Here is a 17473-nt window from a genome sequence, read left to right on the forward strand (position 1 = left end):
ACTGTTTTGCGAGTATACATCAATTTGTTGTTTTTTTGACCCAACTTTTAACCAGATTGTCTTTTCCACATTTGCTTTATCTATTATGATTTTTTGGAATATTTATAGCATCATTTGTTTATGTTAATTTTCTATAGTTATTTTTTTTAAACTACAACTTTCTGCTTGCCACTCTAAAGCTCAGATTTTATCCATGGAGGACTACTAATAGTTTTCCGATCTCTGCTGCTCTTCCAGAGTTTTCTTGCACCTTCTTCTTGGACTTATGCTCCCCTTCAAGGTTGTCAGCATTATATTAAGCTTAATCATACTCTTTTTTTTTGGGTGAAATATCAAACAGAACAGATATTCTAAGTTTGATCTAACCCTGCTGCTTTAAACTATTCCTTAAGACTACCTCTGATTGCTGCGTTCCCTGGTTTGGTGATGCTGTTTGTTCAATTATGTCCTCAGAATCTCTTAACTAAGTTGGTGCCTTCCACTGGGAATTGATTGCAGTGAATTTCTTGTTACAAAATGTGTTAACAACAGTTGCATACCATACTATTCAGTTTACTATTCAGTTTTTTATCCACAGCAAAACACAACCATTTACAGCCTATTCATTTCTGTTTTTTTTTAATGATTTTCTATCTCATAAAATAATGGTAAAAAATATTCACATTTGCAGTTGAAGGGTAAAAAATGTGAATACCTCACAGGACCCAAATAATCATGGAGGAATTGTCAAATAGGCAGCTGATCATGTGTCAGCCTAAATATCACAGCTTTGCTTCTCTTCCAGTCTATTTCAGGTCTAGAGTTGTAAGCAGTGCATCCTGGCTGCCTTCAGCTCCAGTCAGAGCACTCTAATAGATGATAGGGCTGTGACCCTGACCGCATGTGTAAATAATCCTCATTCCTCTGCTATAAAAGGAGACAGGGGCTCCGTGAATCACCACAACATGCCGACAAGCCTCCAAGGGAATTGTTTTTTAGTAAATTCAAATCCAGCCACACTCGAACACTTAATGATGAGGCGAGCTTATTGCTCCTGCTGGTGATCAAGCCTTCAACTTTACCTATCAGGATACATTTCTTTGTCCTAAATCATTTCACTTTTTCAAATTGTTTAAATTTTATGGAACAAACAGCTTAACTGTGGGGGTTAAAATACAAAAATGCTTGGCAGGGAGAACGTGAGAGAAGAAAACAGATGGACTAGCAAAGGCGTTTACCACGATGAGGGGAGAATAAACAGAGAGTTGGAGAGCCCTGAGGACTTCAGGAGCTTACTCGTTGTCTATCCATGTAAGGGAAAAAGCTTAGAGAGAGCCTTGCTGACTAAATCATCAGAGCCGGGCAGCACTCCTGCTCTTTACTAACTCCAATACACCAAGAGAGCATGAGCCCGGACAGTTCAGGTGGTTATGAGCAACTTGGCTGCGCATTGTAACTGTCTTTACTCTGGCCTTTGATCTAAAGAATAAAAGAAGAAAATCTTCAGGTTACTATTGAATAATCTGCTAGATATCGTGCAAATTGTTCAAAATAGTAGCAGAAAATTGTTTTCAACCTTTCAGAATATGGCTTAAGATGCTGTTTTTTAAAATATCTAAAATAAAGCCTTTGTTAAGATGTTTTGAAGGCTTCCTACAGTAGCAGCAGGTGATGAAGAGGCAGCGCTGAGTTGAAAAGAAAAGCCGAACTGCAGTGAGGACTCATTAATGAGTGCAGCTGTGCTTTGATGATACAGATCTTGAGTCTGTTTTATTGGGTGACCCTCTCTGACTCGTCTTCACAGCAAGTGACAGACAAAAGAGTAGACGGACAGTAAAGCTGGGATTAGATAATCACAACTGTCAGTTTCCTAACAACTGTACGCTGATGGAGCCAGACACACGGACCAACTGTGCCTCTCCTCTTTTCATTGTCTGCTGAGGAACATGACTATAAGTGCTTATTTACAAAAAGAAATGAGGCAAAAAGGCAATTTCAGGCATTTTATGTTTGTTATATTTAAAGGACTTAGGCAGAAAGCCAGAAATGGCTCAGTCCTTCTTTAAGCTTTTGCATGGAAACATTACTGTCACATTCTTAACCTTTGAGATACCTTTTGCTGTGCAGCTGTTTCTGTTAACAGCCCCCTTGTGAAATATTCTTTGGGGGGATCTTCTTGCGTGTGTGAACATGTGTAACAGCAGACCCCATTTGTGTTGGTATGTTTGTCTTTGTCTTTATAACTCTTTTCTAAAATACAACAGAGATCGATATGGGTCAGCTTGCCACTTCAATATCTACCATCATTTATTATCTTCTTACTTCTACTTTACCTCTATTTTGTGAAGCAAAACATTACTATTGTATTTTCATTTTCATTTAAAGTCAAATATAATGTTGGTCAATTGAATACATATATATATATATATATATATACATACTTAAAGTACACACATCATTTACTTACATTTGTGTTTGTCGTAAAGAAAACATCTCTGTTCTTTTATTATAAATGATTAGCTCTCAAGCAGGCCATGTTTATTATTCTGCTTTATGAGGTGAGCCATTGTTTTTATATTGGAGAGAAGCTGCACGCTGGCTGGTCTGACAAGAGAAAGCTGTTCATGAGGCTGCTGTTTTTTTAAATCAGCAATATAAGGTTCAGAAAGAACTGATTTGGTTGCAAACTTTCCCTCAAATTTCAAGGGAAAGTTTGTTTCTGCATTAATAGTATGTTTGCATTAATGCAAGTGTGGGGGACCAGACTCAACAAGGTCAAAAAAAGAATGTTAAAAGTAGAAAATAATTCAATTAAATTCTTCCAAAAATGGTAAACAAAACAAAGATTTCAAGTAAGAATAAATCCAAGGATAAATAACAAACTCTAACTTAACACAAAACAAAACTTACCTGCAAACAAAGAACTAAAGGCTGCTTAAATAGGGATGGAGTAAGCCAAGTCTACCACATGAGGGAGGCACGACATAAAAAAAGAACCAATAAATACAAAATTAACTAAAGCATTCTATGAAACACATAAAGCAAAACTAACTTTTACTTAGCGGAAACAATAATAAGTAAGTATTTAAGTGACAAAATTAACTTATTAAAAACAACTTGAAACAAGTCTCCCCAGTCAGTCTTTCAAAAACCAAATGGTATGCTCCAGGTTTCCTCCTCCAGCTAGTTTGTATCAGCAGCACCTCAAACAAAAAAACAAGTGTAAATAAACCATTTAGACAGACATTAACTAAAGTGTGGACCCATTAGAAAATACCTGTCTAAGAGAAATAACCAACTTAAAGATATCAACAGTAATATAATATAAAGCAAGAAAGAAATACTAACACGATGTGGTGGGAGGATCATCAACCACAGCAGATCATTTATAGTCAAGCATCCTAATTTCCAAGATTGCACACATACAGCAGAACAGGTTATAGGCAGCATGATAAGAGATGTGTGCTGTTTATTTACTTTAATATTGTGATTATTAAGTACAACGCATCTTTTTGAATGTTTGAACCTAGGATATGTAATATCCTTTTTTCCTTCAGGTTCTGACCACATTCGTGAAAAAGATGGCCTGTGGTCAGTGCTGGCGTGGTTGTCCATCATGGCAGCCAGGAAACAAGGTGTGGAGCAGATTGTCAGGGAGCACTGGGCCAGGTTTGGACGCAACTACTTCTGCAGGTGACGTACTCTACACATTCAGTCATCTGTTTGTGTTTACTATAGTGATCTAACTTATCTTCATGAATTTTCATCTTTTCATTTAACTGGTTGATTCTAAATGGAAATAGTGTGATGCATTTTAAACATAAATATTTGCAATAAGCAGCTAAAATGGTCATGTTAACATATTAGATAATTACCGTATAAGCTCCAGTTAGATCAGCTTATTATGCTAGCCAAGTAGGTGGGGCTTGTCACTGCATTATTTGTCTATTCGCACATGTCTGAACAGAAATACTACTGGTTCATCTTTGATTCTGCAGTAGTCCTTTTCGGAATCTACTGAAATATTTATTTATTTGAAATATGTATCTGCATGCTTATCTATTCCCTGTATAAGGGTTATGATATAGTCTATATTTTTATTTTGTCTTTTAAAATTTTGAACTACATAATCAAATATATTATATTAACATATTAGAATTGTAATTGCTGTAAAAGTACACTTTTGCCTACACAATGTTCTGTTAATAATTTGTATCATTTGAAATAAAAACTATAATTTAGGAGAAGATTGTATGTTTATTAGACTTTAATGCTTTTGCAAAACTGAATTCACCAGAGAAAAACTATATATATATATATATATATATATATATATATATATATATATTTCTGAAATCCCCAGATGCATTTTATTAAATTTTTTCATGATTAATACTTTTTTTTTTTAGCTAATGCTAGTATCTTAAGTTTTTAATAGTGCAGACTTTCCTTTAAGCACAGTTTTGAATATATTTGCTATATTGCATTTTAAGCTGCTTTTCACACAGCTGCCACTGTTATCAGTGTCTGACGGATGCAAATGCTTAACAATCACGTGAATGCACTGAATGCAATGAAATGGCCAAAAAACCAAGGGTAACGCAAAACCTCTGCAAAAAAAAAATAAAAAAATTAAGTAATGCTGCATTCACTGAAAATAAGATGCCGACTCCAAACTAGAAAAATATTGTAATGATGTACCTCTTCCAGGATCTGCAGTTTAGGTCAACCTGAATGCCAAACTCTTTTGTTCTTTGATTGGATAGTCAGATTATAATTGACATTGACAGATCAGATAAGAAGAAGAAACAGCGGCCAAAATTCACCCAAACATATTGAAACTTACATGCAAGTCCGATAACTTGAACATTGAGCATGATACATAGATTTTTTTCTATTTGTCATTAGACCATAAAAGCATAAAAATGAAACTGCTCAAAAAAATTTATTGTGTAAAAAGTTTGCACCTTGTTTTTATTTACAAATGCAAACCTTTTAATACACACACACTCTTTTTATGGATGCACCAAGATAAAATTCTCAAACATGTTGGTTTAGGAAGTGAAAAACTTCAAATATAACTACACATTCTGATTTCAAAGCAAAAAACATGCAGTATATGACTGATGTTTGTGCCCATACATTTCTCCTTATTTCACCCTCTCCCCAGTGATCATCTCCCCAGTGTTTCTACAGAGTTTCCACTGATAGTTACTGCAGATTTGTACTTTATGTTCCCACAAAGAGCTTTTATAAACAATGAACATTTCCCATGAGATATAATTGGCAAAGAAAAAGGATTTAGGATAAGGACTATGATCTTCAAAACATCTGTCAACATTTCCAGAAAGGATACGTCATTCACGAATCAACTTTTTGATAATCTCTAGCCTTTTAATGGATTTTAGAATATCTCATTTTGGAACAATAAGTTAGCCATTAGTTATATTAATTCCTATTTCTTTCTTTAATTTCAGATTGAATTTAAAGACAAAATAAGATAAATTAAATGTGTTGTTAATGAAATAGTGCAAAGTTGGCCAGATCTGAAGATTCATTAGGAATTAAAACTTAATGAAAACTTTAAAACTGTTTGATCACCATTGCTTAAGTTTTTCTTATTTTGTTTTCTAAAAATACAAATACCTGTTTTAAATCTGTGCGTTTGCAATTGTCTCTGATTTTCAGGTTTGACTATGAAGGCTTGGACCCACGTGCGGCCTTTTACCTGATGAGGGACCTGGAGACGGTCATTTCTGACAAGACTTTCTGCAGTCAGAAGTTTGCTGTGGGAGACCATGTCTACAGTGTGGAGCGGGCCGAGAACTTTGAGTACATTGACCCAGTGGACGGGACAGTCGCTCGGAACCAGGTCAGCACAGAACTGCTCCAAATCTTGCATGTGACATAAAAACTGATCTGTAGAGGAAATTTTTATTTTTTTTGCATTTCAGAAGGAAGATTAACAAATCATTGTTGCAATATACAAATAGGAAATAATAATAAAGGTGTTTTATCTTTATACATTTTTATGTTTCGGTATAACCTGTAATGGTCTTTGGCAAAATATACAAGTTGTGCTGAAAAGGTTCGCTAAATCTAACACTGAAAAAATATTTAATATTTATAATCTGTTTTTTTTTCAGATACTAAAAGAGTTTTACAGACGTTTTTTTTTATCTTTTCTCTTACTCATTGTTCTTCTAAAATCCCATAACTTTAGTATTTTTCTTAAAGTTATGGTAGCGTAACACACCACAGGGGCTGTTAAAACTAGAACCATTAAGTTCACCATATTAATAAAAAATTACAAGTCTTGTTGTTTTTGCATTCAACACATTCATTTTAAGAGCACAAGGTTCAGTTGCAGCCTCATGTATCCCAACCATTATTAGCTGCCATATAAGGATATAATCAGTGTTACTAAAACTGACAAATTCTTAAAAAATAGAAATAAAGTTGTTTTTTTTCAATGGTAGCACATTGGAAGACTGCTTTTAATTAGTAGTTAATGGCACCAAAATGGAGATAACTTTTACTACTAAATTAAAAGAATATTAAAAATTTCAGGAAAAAAAGTAAAATGAAAAATACTTCATTTTATGGTGTTTGTAAAAACATTTCTATGGTATTGGAGAAAAAAAATAAGGTTTGAAAAATACAATAAAATTCTAAATGGACATAGAAGGGTCTCATACCTCTATTACTTTATGTTTGTTGATTCCCTCTTCTTTGTCCATTCATCCTCCAGACCACCCACTGCGAGGCGCCATGTTTAGATATGAACATCTTATCTGTCGTTTTATATCATAAACTCTCTATTCACACATAACATGTAGTTTAGGTCCCCACAAACACTGCCAAAATGTTTGCTTATTAACATTTTTATCTGTTTAACTCATTTCTTTTCTTTCAGGTTTTCACAGTCAAATTTCTCAGTTCTTGTTTAGGAGATGAACATAGGATCATTGGGCATTTCTTAAAAAAACTAACATTACAATAACTTCTAACCCTCAACCTTGTTTTGCAAGGTTTACTTCCTGCCCTATTTTGGGTAATATCATCCCACATGTATGCCCACTCTCACCAAACATTTCAGCCTCTATATGCAAAAGCAAAAATACAAGCGGATACAGGATTACCACAAGTTAGTCGGAAACCCCAAAAAATAAAACCCCAGCAACCCAGTCAGTGGCTCCTAAGCGAATGTTTTTACAGAGCGCATTCCTCCCAGGACAGAATTATATCAGCTGTCGTCTCTCTTGCAGTGTCTCCATCACACATGGGGGAGGAAGTGGGCGAACAGAGACAAACACATTCAAACAGAGTGTGCCAAACAACGCTTGGAGGATTTACACTGCAGTCGCATGGCAGTCTTTCTGTTGTTGGCTACTGAATTCATCTGGCATTGTCTGCATTTCAGACAGAGACCTGCTGGATTTAAACCCTCAGATTCAGCTGTCTGCTTTTGGAAAATATTTCACTGGCGTCTTTTCTTTTAGTCGTTATCTCGACTTTCCTTCCCCAGATAAGCTTTTTATAGGTGATTTAGTTTAAACTTTTTATGTTACTTTTTAAGGCGGATTATCATTTTATTTAACTTTAAATTATCTTCTGGATTCAAACAGATTTTGCAAGAAAAAACATTTTACATTTGCGTTATATTTGATTTGTAAATGAGCATAAAAGCAGAGACTATTGTGGACATTCTCTTCATGTCTCGCAAATAATTTCGTACCAGATTTTTAACACAACCGCTTTGGTTCAAGTTCCTTTTATGAAACATTAAAATGTCAAATATAATATATTTAATATGGATTTTCTGTGACAGGCCAAGACACTGTACAGCATATTTCGAGGTGAAAGAAAAAGAATACACATCATTTTGCAACTGTTTCTCAAATGTAATCACAGCCGATACTTTAAAAAACAAATCTCGTTGCAATTGCAGCTAAAGGTCTGTATTCAAGTACTGTAGTTTCATGTCTAACAGAAAGTATTTTTATTTTACTTAACAAAATGTCCCACACACATTCAGACTGGATGGATAGCATCTTTGAGCATCAGTTTTGCAGCTTTTACTGCAGAATCTCTAATAGAGGTATGTCTGGTCTGTAACATTCTAAAACATTATCATGTTTTAATTGAAGCCATTCCTCTTTAACATTGTTTTTATTTAAGGTTGTGATCCTCCTGGGCTGCCAAATTCTTACCTCAGTCTTAAATCTTTTCTTTTCCTCCTGGATTGTTGGTGTTTCATGATTAGCCTTTCCCTCACTGATGAAGAAAATTATTCTAACACTACTTGTATACTATTTGATGTTTTTTGCTGCCTATTTTTAACTCTCTGACCCAAACATTTAGCAATTATCCAGTGCACAGTTTTCCTGAATACAAAAATCGTTAATAGAACCTATGTGTCTTTCTTGCAACGATGGCTTTCTATCTGCCACTCTGTAATTTGTAACATGGAGGTGCCCTGTGGGAGGATAGCCTTGTCTGGAGAGGTTTACGGTTAGGTCAATCCTCTCATTTTCAGTTGATGGATTCAACAGCCCTGCATGAGATGCTCAAAGCTTGGAATGTTGTTTTTTCAACCTAATGCTGCTTCAAATATCTCCACTTTCTTACCCCTGACCTGTCTGCCGTGTTCCTCGATCCTTATGATATATGCACCAGAACTGCATGTGGACCAAGATGACAGTGCACACAAGTAGATTTTGTTTACTAATTATGCAAAAATTATCTATCTTATCAAATTAATTTGCATGTAAAAATTATTAGAGAAGTGTGAGGTGAACAAATCAACATTATCATCATTGATAATATTTTGTTACAGCTCCTAAATATCTGTGTATGTGGACCCAAACACACTGTAGGAGACAGAGATGAGTTTTTACTGATTTAATAAAAATCTGAAGGCAACAGAAGCAATGTTCAAAAACAAAATACAGAAAACCAAAAGCCAGGATATATGAGGGGAAAACCCACATGAGAAGCAAAACAATGACACCAGAAATGGGGATCTGAACAGCAGGTGTATATATGGGGGACAGAACAAAGAATGAGCTAATCAGCTAATAGGGAACAGGTGTGGGTAGAAGTAACTAGCAGGGAGACACTGAAGAGACTGGCACAAGGAGGCACCAGAGAGTAACTCAAAAAATATAACACTGTTTAAATATAACACAAGATGGAAAAGAAACCAATGACGAATAAAACAGAATGACATAAGTAACTGAAAACTCAAAAAGAAGTCCAAAGGGGAGAACCATTACAATTTGCTCTGTCCTTGGTTTAATTAATAATAAAGACATCATCTTACATTCCCACATAATACCCAATAAAACACATTGAAAGTTGTAGCTGTAGATGACAGATATGTTTCCCTCTTTTAGTCTGCAAGCTTTCCAGCAGATGGTATTTTTCACAAGCAGCAGTCTGTCAGCAGACTGATAACTGCTGCTCTTTGTTAGAGATGAGCCAGCACACTCCCAGATACAGAGAAGGTCAGGCGGACATCTCTCATTATCACCGTGTCTTTTAAAATACACTCTCCCTTCCTCCTATCATAACGGTGAGGAATTGGAGTTTTCCCGAGATGTCTGTTTATCAGCAAGGAAAAGGGTTTGAAAGTTGTTTATGTATCCATGTTACTTTTACTTCACTAATGATCTTAAAAACTGAACTGAACTGTTGCTGCATTTTGCTTTTGATAAATCTTTGAAAAGTTAAGTATCTCCTTAATATTAGCATGCAGGTTAGATGCTGAACTACCCCATAGCCTGTATTTGCAGAAAGGAGGATTAGAGCAAACGGTCCTTTAAATGTTTTCACTTCAACATCAGATCTTAGATCCAAATAGTCGATCATAGCCTAAATACATTTTATATTAAAATATTATATTAAAATAGTTGCTTTGGCCCTGTACCCATGTCTATAATGATCAAAATGTCAAAAACATTTCAACTGAATTCATATGTTGTAAACTCAATCCCAGCAAAAGAAGCAATGACAGCGACATCTAGTGGACTTTTACTCTTATTGTGCATCAGAGTGAAAACAGGAGGGATGCTGATCCTAATGAATGAACATTTCATCTTGTTTGTGGTGTTATTAGGATTATACAGCTAACCAAGAAGATTGGTTGGTTTGAAACAACTTTACATTTTATTTTTTTTTCAGACTCCTATTTAAAGAAAAAATTGTAATTGTAATTTATTTATTTTTTATTCAAGGGAATAAGGATTATCTTCAGTGACTCTTCCCGCCTCGTGTTTCGGATGAGTGGGAGCGGTGGTGGGATGGGTGCCACCATACGTATATATGCAGAAAGCTTTGAGAGAGACCCTGAGAGACATAGCAGGGAGACTCAGGTAGGGGGGCTGTGAGTTATTTGTTCTGTATATATGTGTAGAAGGACCTGTGTATATTCTCCTAATTCCACCTGCAACCTTCCACAAGGGTGAACCACTTTACAACTGTGTTTTCTTCCTGATAATGAAGGATTGTTTTGTGATTGATATCATTAATATCTCATCTAAAACATGTTATGGCTATGTCAAAGATAAAGAATTAATAAAACTTAAGCACCCATGAATGAATTGAGCCTTATCGATGCGTGCTTAACATGAATTTTAGAGTGCTTATCTTTGATATTTATTACAGAATTGACTCACACTAACATATTTCTTATTTTTTTTATGGCTATATTATTGTTTTTAAACAAAAATGTTGGCAAATTAGGATTAATATTTTATGACTTTATCACAAATGTTTGATCAATTTATTTTAACTTTTTATTTGTGGTGTAAATATCTATTTATGTTTTCTTTTTAAATTTTTCACTTATCTTAAAATTGCATTTCATCAGTTACCCCACATATAAGACAGATTTTTACTTGTTTTTAAGTCAGTCTGTTTACCAACTTCTGTAAAACACTTTTTGTTACATGTTTGATTAAAAAAACTGTGTCCCCTGAATCCCTTTCTAAAGTAGGAAATATAAGAGGCACGTGTGTTTCGATGTTTGGAAAATGGAAACAAGAAATTTCGTCTCAGTAAAAGTTGCCCATAGCTGCAGTCATCTGAATTAAAAAAACAAAACAAACAAGCAACCACCACAGGTGAATTGGTGTTAAGGGAAATGAGAAATTATGCTTCTGGTGTACAAAAATAATATATAATAATTCTAACGTGAATCTTTACTGTAGATACAAAGGTATATGGAGTATACTGTAGTATATAAGCGTTGGTAATCAAACTTAGATTGTTTAAAATCTATTAAAAAAATACAAAAAAATTTATTGTGTTGAGCAAAGTATGTAAACACTGTTAGCTGTTGTAAAGCTGAAGTCACAGTGACTGTTCAGCGTCATTTGGTATCTTATTCTTTTAATCTGTTTTATTCACACCACCTTAGCATGCAATCGTTCAGCTGCTTGCCTGATAGGTAAAAATTATCTTTCAGAACACCCACAATTAAAAATCCTGCTTATCCAACCAGATTAGAGATTCTTCAGATCATTAGATCTTGGTCTTGTGCTTAAGTTTTTGAGTACTGTGTGGATTACTGATATAAAAATGTAACAGCCGTAAGACATTTCAGACAAAGTCACGACTTCACATGACTTGGGAAGTGCTTGTTGACTTGCAATGGATCTTTAAATTAATCTGCGATTATTTCTATGTCTCTAATAAATGTCTGCTCTGTGTAACAAAACCAGACAAAACTGTCTGAAATCCTGATATAAGGTTTGGAGTTTCTCTAACTTTAACCAGGTTATCTTCTCAGAAATCTTTCTACTCTGTTTAGTTTTGTGCTTGGTTGCAGTAAAACTTGTGGCCTTTCCTTATCAAGACATGGAGCATAAGAGTTCAAGCCTCTAATTATGCAATCACCAGAAATGTAAGGTCAAGAATGCTTAATGCTTAATCGGTGTTGGTCCAGGTAACTAGGTCCCTGACTGAGGTATTATGGTGCCAATACAGGATCTGCAGCATAGATTGGACTAGTTTATGAATAGGTGAGACAAGAAAGCTCCATTTAAAAATGACTTGATTATATGTGTTAAAAGAGAAATAATGTATGTAATTTAAAATTGATCAAAAGCCTTTTATAAATTAATAGTTTTGTTTTATCCTAAAAATAGTATTATTTATTTTTTAGAGCTGAAACATTAACCGGATTAATCATGCAATCCGATTATTGAAATAATCGTCAGCTAATTTAGTAATCGATTAATCGTTTACTGAAGTATAGAGACTGTAAAATATAACTTTAGCTGACAGAACGACCCACTTAAAGCAGTAATTGTATAAAAGTTGCAAAATAATATGTAAAAATTTTGCATTTAAGAAAAAATAAACAATTTAATCCGTCCATAGGCAAAATCCAGAATTCCTCAAGTAGAAAAGTTTTAGATTCTCCTGGTTTAATTTTGTAAAAAGTTTTCTTTAAGGAACATTTGGCTATTATTGATTGACTAATCGAAAAAATTATCGACAGTTAATCGATTTCCAAAACAATCGTTAGTTGCAGCCCTTCTATTTTCTATTTAATACATTTTAAAAGAACAAAGTATTGTATGACTAGAAGTTAACGTTTCTCAGTTATGTCTATTTTGAACAATAAAGATCCTCAATATATGAATAAACGAAACATAAGGTACATTTTTTTAATGGTCTTATCTTTTTTGGTGTATTGAAGAGGAGTTATGCCCTGAACAATAGTGATATTGTGAAATGTTAGAAGATGATGTTTTGTTATAATAACTCTGGACTTCCCTCTCCAGGTGGTTCTGGGTCCTCTCATTGCCATCGCCCTGAAGATCTCCAACATTCATGAAAGGACAGGACGCCGTGGCCCAAACGTCATCACATGAGCTAAAAGGATAAAAGGGAGATATACACTCACACACACAATATATGCATACCTGCTCACACTCATAAAATATATATGTACTTTTCTTGCATTTCTTGCAGCTTCAGCTTAGTTTTTCACTTTCCCCTAAATAAGAAATAACCTGAGGATTTTTTTTTTTTATTTCTGTTGGAAATTGTCTCCTAAAGACAAACATGCTGTCAGCCACAAATCTATGTTTGTTTTTCTCCACTGTGATAATCAGTTACTGAAAGGTGAAATTAAATAATGCAACTGATAAATATTGGAAATTATGTTAACAATAAATGCAAACCTTAAGACAGAATATTTTTGTTTCTGGATTGTTTTCTTTGCAAACTTCTAAATTTTTTGTTTTGTTTTTTAGTTTAATTTTCATTGCTTTCTATTGTTTCCCTAAAGGATTTAAATATTTTTAATTATTTCCATTGGAGCAGTCAGTAAAGCAAATGGAACTGCAAAATGTGTTATTCTAAACCGATTATTTTCTAAGGCAAAGTGATCCTTAAAGAAGAAAAAATTACATTTTCTTAACTATTCAACTATATCCTTTTTCTCATTAAAAAAATAATAATCTCTTGTCATGCAAATCAACCTTTTAATGTGTATTGTTTGTCTTCTTGGAAAATTAAAAACACATATTTCAGAGATTTTCCATGTTGCCCTTTAGCATTTTTGTAAATCAGCAAAGTTTCCCCATTGATAAGACATGTTCACTGTGCTTTAACAGCACATGTTTTCCAGTCAAGCAGGAAACAAACTGAAGCTGTTGTGTTCTGATAAGAAGTTATGAGGTTTGATCTTTATACCGCTCCATTGAGATGCAGACAGCAGGATGTCATAAACACCCTGATTGCCGTCATTTTGATTTGAGGATAATGCCAGTGGATATCCGAAAGGATGTTTTCACTCAGCCATTCATACATTATCTATCTGTCCGTACAGCTTATTGCTCCTTCTGACTCCTTTATGATGCTATGAGTTGTTGGTGATGTTACTTATCTTTAGATGTGCTTCAATCCTTCAAACTGACCTTTTTAAGATGAATTCTTACACATAATCAAATTAGAAACTAAATCATCATAAAAGTAGTCATGTAATTAAGAAAATAGGCATCTTAAACACGTTGATAATGTTCTAAGAAACATGTTGGCTATAAAAATGTTGGTTACTGTTTTACTTGAATGTTTATTGTGCTAAAGTGTTCCATCAGGTGTTTTGGACCTAAATGACACTATCCTGAAAGACCCAACAGAAAATATTCCATAAAAGTTTCTTTAGAAACTCTGCTGAGCTTATATTGCCATTGACCTCATGACTCATATATTTTTTTACTGTTTGCAGCCTTTTAATGCAACAACAACTTGGTCAAAAATAGAATATTTTGCAGGCAATAAGAAATCAGCACCTATATTTGTGTCAAACTCATCTTTTCTGGCTTTCTTATTCTCCCTTATCCTTCTCTCTGTATTCAGAAACAGTTTTTATCCTCTCAGAAAAAAAAGACATTAATAAAAAAAGTTTATTTTCAAAGCAAAAACGTAAAGTTGTTATTTGGTGGTTTTGTTTCCTATCATTAGATCATTGTAACACTATTTTTACACACATAAAAAAAATACCCTCTAACAGATTCAAAACTCCTTAGCTGAAAAAGACAAAACAGTTTGCACACCAATCCTGTTTCAATACCTCTGCACTGATTACTTTTTATTTTAAAATTAACTTTAAAGTTACAGCTCTCTATGTCAGCCATATATTTAATGGTCTTGAACAGAGTGCCAAATGTTATGTTGGGTGTTAAGCTCATACAGAGGAAATTTTTTTTTTTTTGTTATTTTTGTTTTGTTTATGCATGTTTATGTATATTTGTTTAGTTTTTTGCTTTGATCAACCAATGAGTCTTTAAAAGTCAGATGTTTTAGAGGAAAAAGATGTTAGTTTAATTTCTCTCATGGATGCATTTTTTTAAATTGATATATTAAACAAAATAGTTTTGAATCTGAATTTATGCATGGATAAATGACATAAATAAAAAAAAAATACAGCAGCCAGAAGTTAAATTATTTATATATATATTTTTTTTATAAAAGTATATTTTAATTTACAAATCTTCTATTTCAGAACATAGCAAAATAATGCAGCATAAAGATCAGAAAATTAAAGACATGACAGAGGGTGCCCAAAATACAACAAATAAAACTTTATTTTACATTCCTGCATTTCAGCATTGGTCTCTCCATATTTATTTTAGTTTTAAAAATAATGATCAATGTTTCACTGAAAAATAATGGTTTAAAAATAGATTTTTTTTCGTTATGCTTATATTAAAAAGGGTTAAAAGCTGAACATATTTGATCATATTTGGTGTTGAGAATTATAATTGCATGTTTTGAATTACTTTATTTAAGTTATGTATGGTTTATTTAATTGCAAGTCAAGTTAATTGTAGCTTAAATTAATTGGTCTGAGTTTTTTTTTTTTTTTTGGTAAAGGAATTTTAGTTTAATATAGAAGAGGCCTTAGATAAATTCATTTTTGCTTCATTTACTACAGCAAAAAAAATTGAATTATATATAAAAATAACACTGAAATGAGTCTGAGACCATCTAAATATACTCTAAACACATCTGTGCAACATCTTTAAGTATTTTTCTGATTTTACTCTGTAAAACATCTTAGATTTAACCAGTACTGGTGTTTTTCAGTTCCCGTATGGTAGCTTCTGAGTGTCCAAGAAGGCCTGATGGACATCCAGCACAAACTGGTTACATTACAAATACAAGGTGCCTAGGCTAGTTTGCTTGATAAAAGCTTTATAAATCTAGAAGCAAAATACCTCTATTAACATTTGGACACGCTTCACTCCAAAGCAACAGGTTTTTACCCTGTGAAGTCCCAGATCAATGGGTCCACTGAGATTGTGCAGACTGGGTGCGGACGCTGCAGGCTCTGTCATTTTGCAGTAGAGCAAAGTCAAAAGATGTCGTATCCATCGTTTTTGTTTTTTTAGTAGCACTCTCCTGGACTGCAATCCTCACTCTTGAACATTTAGTTAAAAAAACAGGTTCTCCTTCAGTGTAGAAAGAACATTTCTCTTCACTCTGATGCATCAGTCTGTCGAGGTTCAGTGTGCTCCACCAGACTGTATCGAGGCGGGTGCTCCCAGCTCCACCTGCAGTCTGGGCTCTCTGAACTGTTCTCGGTGTACAGTGGAGGTGCAAGACCCCAAACCATGTAAGCTCCTTCAACTGATACAACCACTTCATGCAGGGTGCTGGGAGTGACCTGGCTGGGACTCTGAGAGTCTTCATATGACGGAGGGAAGGAGCTTGGCCTGCTGAAGAGAAGATCCGAGTTAGGATAGAATTGGTTTTTCGGTATACATTTCAAACGGGAGTTTGTGTTTTTAAAGACACCATTTATATTCAAATGTAATAAAAGAACATTTCAGCAATATATTTTTAAATCAATGAGAATTTACCGTCTGCTGCACCTCTCAACTGTAAAGATTTGGATTTGCCTCTCGTGACTGTTGACTCTAGTTCTGTTGTACAACTTGCTCTTCATGGTGTGGCAGATGGTCCAGAACATCCCAATGAGCATGGCCAGGAAGCCAAAGATAATCATGACGTAAACAGGGACCATCCTTCCATCATATCTTGCCTGCTGGGACACCAGGTAGGCTCCAATGCAGGTTAACACGAATCCAACTGAAGGGAGGGACATGCGGCTGAAGGACAACAGCTGCTTCTTAACACCCATGATTGCTTCTTTACTGCAGGCTGGAGGTGTTCTCTGATGACAATGGTGCATTCACATAAATGAACACGCTCAAAAGCTCTCACCACTAAATAGATACCGTACATGTCTCGTTGAGTAGCTCTGCCCCCTTAGTTATAAGAGGAAGTGGCTGCAATGATCCTCCCTGCTTGGTTGTATATTAACACAAGTCTGGGTCATAAGTATGGCAGAGATAATGCCTGTGGTTTGGTTAAAACAAAGGGTGGATAGCAAATGAAACAGCACCTTTAATTATAAGGATGGGATTAAATTGATCTCAGATAATAAAGTAAAAAAATCTTGGTGTTGTTTTTGATTTAAAGTCATTTAAATCCCATATCAAATAGGTTTCAAGAATTTATTTCATCTCTAGAATATTGCAAAAATCAGAAATATCCTGTCCAGGGGGTAAGCCGAGAAACTAGTCCATGCATTTTCTACTTCAAGGCTGGATTATTGTAATTCTTTACTATTAGGAAGTCCATAAACTGTAGTTAAAAGCCTTCAGCTGATCCAAAATGCTGCAGCCAGAGTTCTGATGAAAATTAAAACCCTGGCTTCTCTTCATTGGCTTCCTGTTAAATCCAGAATATATTTAAAATCCTCCATCTCACATATAAAGCCTTAAATGGCCAAGCTCCATCTTATATCAAAGATATGAATGTTCCTTATGATCTTATTAATTGAATGTAAAAGATATTTTTGTGTAAAAAAAAAAAAAACCCAAGGCAGACACTATTAGACATGTATAATGTTCTGCAAGAAGGCACGCTAGCACTTTTTTTTTCTTTGTTGTTGTTGTTTTTTGATGCC

General features: G+C 34.3%; 1 protein-coding gene across 2 annotated transcripts in view; it reads left to right on the forward strand.

The window, feature by feature from the left end:
- LOC107097989 (phosphoglucomutase-like protein 5) overlaps positions 1-13203 on the forward strand; it is a 31894-nt gene extending 18691 nt beyond the window's left edge. For both annotated transcript variants that reach the window (XM_015395419.1, XM_015395411.1), the window contains 4 exons: positions 3537-3672; positions 5668-5851; positions 10218-10355; positions 12774-13203. In XM_015395419.1, the coding sequence (XP_015250905.1) occupies positions 3537-3672; positions 5668-5851; positions 10218-10355; positions 12774-12863 (548 nt within the window). In that variant the 3' untranslated portion in view covers positions 12864-13203. The remainder of the gene's footprint in view (positions 1-3536; positions 3673-5667; positions 5852-10217; positions 10356-12773) is intronic.
- The last annotated feature ends 4270 nt before the right edge of the window (positions 13204-17473 follow it).

This window comes from Cyprinodon variegatus, unplaced genomic scaffold (genome assembly GCF_000732505.1).
Source record: "Cyprinodon variegatus isolate N-32 unplaced genomic scaffold, C_variegatus-1.0 Scaffold26, whole genome shotgun sequence".
NCBI lineage: Eukaryota > Metazoa > Chordata > Actinopteri > Cyprinodontiformes > Cyprinodontidae > Cyprinodon > Cyprinodon variegatus.